General features: G+C 30.1%; 1 protein-coding gene across 2 annotated transcripts; it reads right to left on the bottom strand.

Annotated features, from left to right (window-relative positions):
• Positions 1 to 2,280: 2,280 nt before the first annotated feature.
• LOC117170127 lies at positions 2,281 to 4,254 on the bottom strand. 2 transcript variants are annotated; one of them, XR_004466722.1, is made up of 3 exons: positions 4,154 to 4,249; positions 2,890 to 3,165; positions 2,281 to 2,775 (listed from the first exon to the last, which is right to left on the bottom strand). XR_004466722.1 is itself a non-coding variant. In XM_033356666.1 (2 exons), the coding sequence occupies exons 1-2, from the start codon at positions 4,209 to 4,211 to the stop codon at positions 2,333 to 2,335; spliced, it is 501 nt and encodes a 166-aa protein (XP_033212557.1). In that variant the 5' UTR covers positions 4,212 to 4,254; the 3' UTR covers positions 2,281 to 2,332. The 2 variants fall into 2 exon arrangements, 1 of the variants encoding a protein (XP_033212557.1); XM_033356666.1 differs by lacking the exon at positions 2,890 to 3,165 and having other exon boundaries at positions 4,154 to 4,254.
• Positions 4,255 to 4,898: the final 644 nt, after the last annotated feature.

The raw sequence follows: 4,898 nt of genomic DNA, 5'->3' as shown, positions 1-4,898 counted from the left end.
ATATTGAATATTCTAATAATTTAACATACTAAGAATTTCAAATTAAAGGAGATTAGGAAAGCTGAGAGTTTAACTTATTAAAAATGTCTTATAGCATTCTCATGTCAGAAAGATGCCAAGTAACTGACACCTGCGTTAAACGAAAGTCGCCTATACTGAAGATTCTACTTTTGAAATTGCTCACGCGTATACCGGTTACCTGTTTGTTTAAATACTGCTCCATACGTCTTTACAATAATAATAATTTAAATTTTAGCGCATTTGAGAATGTGTGAGTTGATTTTCGTGACACATTTTGATGACTTGCTTTTAATACGTAGCGATGCTGAAACATAATTTGAGATAGAAAATAAAAAGTTTCAGTTAACTATTTATTTTTTAAAAGCTTTTGAACACTTAACTTGCAGCTAAAATTAAATTCTAAGACCCGGGATTATAAAAATAAAATTTTTATAATAATATGAAAGAACTTTTTCGAAGATATCAGATGTCTCAAAAAATAATCCAGATCAATTAACAATAAAATCATAAGAAATACACTCAACCTTTAAATATTAGCATTAAATTATTTTAATCTTCTTAAAATGACCAACTACAATCCTTTCTTTAGGCATTTATCTGTATCTTGCATTGTCATGCTAAAATTTTTAAAAACGAGAAGTTCTGTCAAAAAATAATACAAGAAATGTGGTAGTAGTTTTATGAAAGCCGAAAATCCTCCAAAATCTTTTCCCCGTATTTTGCGTCGCTTATTGCATCAAAATTTTATTTGTTGATTTTCTGCGCAGTACTTTCGATAAATAAAACCAGAATGAGAAGTCTTATTGAAAAATGGTTATTAGAAATTTGTTATTAAATTTTGAAACCTATAATTGCTCTTTGCAACTTTTTGTGCGAAAAACTTTTGTCCATAAATTTTTATCGTATGTTTCGTCACTTCCCCACGAGATATTATTTTTATTTTTAATGTAAATTTTATGATGAAATCTACAACTACGCGTCTAATCAAAAAGTAATTTACAAAAAACTGATAGATCTGTTTTAGGTGCAATACTATTTTTGTTTAATAATTTTCTCTTGTAGCTTGTGTCGTTTTTCCATAAAATATTGTTTTATAGTTTTAAAAATCGTTTTATTTAAAAGAATTTTCAGAAATGGAAAATAATTTTAAGATATTTGCAGGCTTTTAAAAGTATTTCAAAACATCTCAAGAGATCTGAAGTTGTCCCAAAATATTTAAAAAGATTTGAACGATTTTTCAAAGCATTTTAACATATTTTCGGAAGTTTTACCAGTTTTAACGTCAATACTGAAAGTTTTGAAGAGCTTCACAGGATTGGAGATGATTGATAAGCATTTTGAAAAAATTCATAGGATTTCCAAAATTTTCAAAAGTATTTCAAAAGATTTCAATGAAAGGGTCCGCGACTTGACCTGTTCACTGACATGTCAGTAATGTTACACGACCATCCATAAAAAACACTAAAAGGAATTTTTCTCTTTCAATAGGGCTAGGAATTTTAAGTTATTTTTTAGAAAATTCCTTGTCTCAAAATTTAGGATGAACTTTCCAATATTTTTCAGCAGCTTGGCTAGTTGACCCGAATTTTCGGGACAAGCAAACACAGCTTTGCAATATTACCTGCAATATTTTGTAATACATTAGAAAAGTTTGAAATATTAAAAAATCTGTGAAAAGTAGAATAGTTGGCCAACATTTATTTTAGTTTTCTGATTTCATCATGATTTTTATCGTTAGAGATGAAAAAATTCGTCTTTCAACTTTTTTTGCACAGATATAACTGGAGTATAAGTTATGTCTTGATTTTTAGAAATTCCTTTAAAATTTAGTGGTTTCCTTTGGAATTATCAAAAATTCACTACAACCTTTATGGACCCAATGAAGTTCTTTAAAATCTTTATAAAGCATTGCAAATTCCTGGAAATTTCAATAAATTATTTTAAACTTCTCAAAATCCCTCAAAATATTGACCATAATTTTACATCTCTGGTCGCTTCTGTAAACATTATTTACAAGCTGGTTGTGCGTGAAATTCAATAAGATGAGATTTTGATTCTGGCAATTAGTTAATTCCTCAATCCATTATATATTTGAATTGATTGTAATTAATATGAGTAGAAAAAAATATTTTTAGGTTTCAGGTTCATACAGCTTATACAGATAATTGCAGACCAAGAACAAAGAAAAACAAAGTGAAAATCGTGTTTCGAGTGATTTTATCCATTTAAAAACAAAATGGACACTTCTTTGAAATCGCAACAATCGTGTTGACAATTACAAGGCTAATCCATCGCAGAACTCTAATCATGATTACAACTCATGTAAAACTGATCTATATACTCCTTTGGGTGGCACTCCTATGTATACATGGTTGGACTCTGGTAAATTGCCTTCTACATAGTTGATTGTACTTGTACATGCATGGTTATGTTCATTCACATTGTACACTTCGAAATTATTTCCTGAATAAATTTGGCTATTCCCTATTTTTATAAGAAATTGCATTGGAAAATGAAGATCATGAATTATAGGGCGAACTGGAGGCATATGAGAGAGAAGTGAAGCATATTGATTGTGATGTTCCGTTCGTATATAATACACATATAATTCAAACTCTGAATTCGGGTTCAGGAAGCAGGGTGGAAATATATTGGGCCTGGGTCGGATAATTCCATGGTAAGTATTGCCGTCCCACATTGTTACGTAAATATGGTTCCGTTGCAACGGAGGTAATCCTCTTATTCCACCTGCAACTAATTTGGTAAGAAAATATCGACATTAATGCATAATGATTTTGTACAGTATTAACATATAGTTGTTTAAATTTTAAACATTCATGAATAAAAAATAACGTACAGGGTACTTACGAAAGAAAGGTGGTCTTTTTCAAAGAAAAAGAAACCGGGTAGGGATGCTAAAGTTTAGTCCGCCATTTAAGTACATTAAACTCTCGCTTTCAGTCACCCCGTTATTGGCCTTCCTAGAACTGCTGACTCACGGAGTTTCTCAGAGGAGTGGGGCGAGAGCGGTTGCGACATTATACATATATATCTTTTAATTGGAAACGAGTCAGGTGGCCCTTCCTGTTCACGTTTCTGTGCCCCCGAAATCAGTCCAAGGTTATTTGAAGGCAGGACACTTGACTGAAAGCGAGATTTTGGTGTACTAATGCATGTATGGAAGCCAGATATTTGATATTGTCATAACAGAGAAAAGAAAGGAAGCCAAAGAAGACTGATAGAGAATAGAGAGTTACCAAACGAAATTAACACTGTTGAAGATTCAATCATGGTTGATATTATAACCAAGAAGTTGGTCTGATTATGAATGAATCAGACAAACAGAATTTCAGGAAACACAAATATGTATTTTATAGATTGCTGTGAGTTAGAATAAATTCAGAGATAAGAATATAATTTATTATAGCAGCACGAGCTTTCTCCGTTTATAATATAAAAAAAGAAAGTTTGAAAAAATAAAATGTTGAGATTAGATACGCCTTCTGCACAAAAAACTGTACTTCGCAAAAGACACTTTCTAGCTTAATTGTTATTTACCTTTTTTATCTCGGCAGAAATAATAAACACATTTATAACAATAGTACTATGGTAAAAAATAAAACACCTTGAGCGGGTATACATTTTCGTTGATCCAAACTTCTTTATTTCAAGTTGTCAATTTTTACTTGAAATTAAAATCGTTCTTTTAAATAGCCGCCAATTGACTCCATGCGTTTTCTCATTAGCATTGGTTAATAAAAGTCAATAACAATTTATTGAGACTGTTAAGATTTTCTAAGACTTAAAACGCTCATCATCTACAAATATATTAAAATTGAGAAAATATGAATTTCTTTATTAACATTTGCCTAACGCGAAAAGTATATGCGCTTAATAATCGATTTGGAGCTATTTATACTTTTCAGGATCCTCATGCAAAATATTTCTGTACATTATTGTGGATGTTTTAGTATTTCTAACTTTGAATGCATTAGATAAAAAAACCTTCAATGTTAAAACTGGAAACTTTAGAAACGAACAGTTCTAATATGAAGCTCTTAAGTAAACACGTTTCAGAAAACGCGAGTCCTACTGATCATTCGTAATAAATTTAATATTTTTTCACACTTACAATCAAAAAGCAGTAAATCTACTAACACAAGGAACAGAATTTCAGTATAAATCTTCATTTGTTTTTCGGCACACGCAATGATGGAGATCAGAATTCAGGCTTGTTCAAGAATTTTGTATTGACTGACAGGATAAACGCCCACCATACCATATATACCCACTATCTTTTGTGACATATATCAAATCATGACTATCCGTTTAATCGATAAAATAAATATCTTACAATGAGACAGACTTTTAATTGAACATGTGGGAATATTGCACATTTGTTACATTTATTACTCATATAACCTTCCGAATTGTTAACCAGTTAAACTTTTAACAAAAAAATTGGATTTTATACAAAAAGCCTCATATAATTATCCAAGAAAGATTACTTTTTTTATCATAACTAATGAATGTTGTAATAAAAGAGCAATTAAAAAAAATTAATTTACTGAAAAAAAAAGATTAAAAAAAAACTTTAAAAAATGTATAAACGGTATGCTTGTAAAGCCTAATTTAATTATTTTATAAGAAATCATGCAGTTATAATTATTATGAACAATGTAGTTTAAAGGACCCTGCGAATTTCTTATGGGAAAAGTGGTTTTGATTAACATCTTTCTAGGGTTCAAAATTTTGACATGATTATTTTTTTACCTTGCACCTTTTCGAATTTGGCAAAGGCTATATCTCTGATAATCTTATTTTTATCCAAAAAAAATTCTGAAGACGAATTGTCCTATAAGACGACTGCGACTTTC

This window comes from Belonocnema kinseyi, chromosome 3 (genome assembly GCF_010883055.1).
Source record: "Belonocnema kinseyi isolate 2016_QV_RU_SX_M_011 chromosome 3, B_treatae_v1, whole genome shotgun sequence".
NCBI lineage: Eukaryota > Metazoa > Arthropoda > Insecta > Hymenoptera > Cynipidae > Belonocnema > Belonocnema kinseyi.
Note: the sequence above shows the minus strand (reverse complement) of the source record. Positions and strands in the feature narration are given on the sequence as shown.

What these genes read in the sequence shown, in the direction of transcription:
- LOC117170127 (XM_033356666.1), bottom strand. Translation starts at nt 4,211, where the DNA reads ATGAAGATTTATACTGAAATTCTGTTCCTTGTGTTAGTAGATTTACTG. An exon ending in AGATTTACTGCTTTTTGATT is followed by an intron (nt 2,776 to 4,153) that starts GTAAGTGTGAAA and finishes TTACCAAATTAG; the next exon opens with TTGCAGGTGGAATAAGAGGA.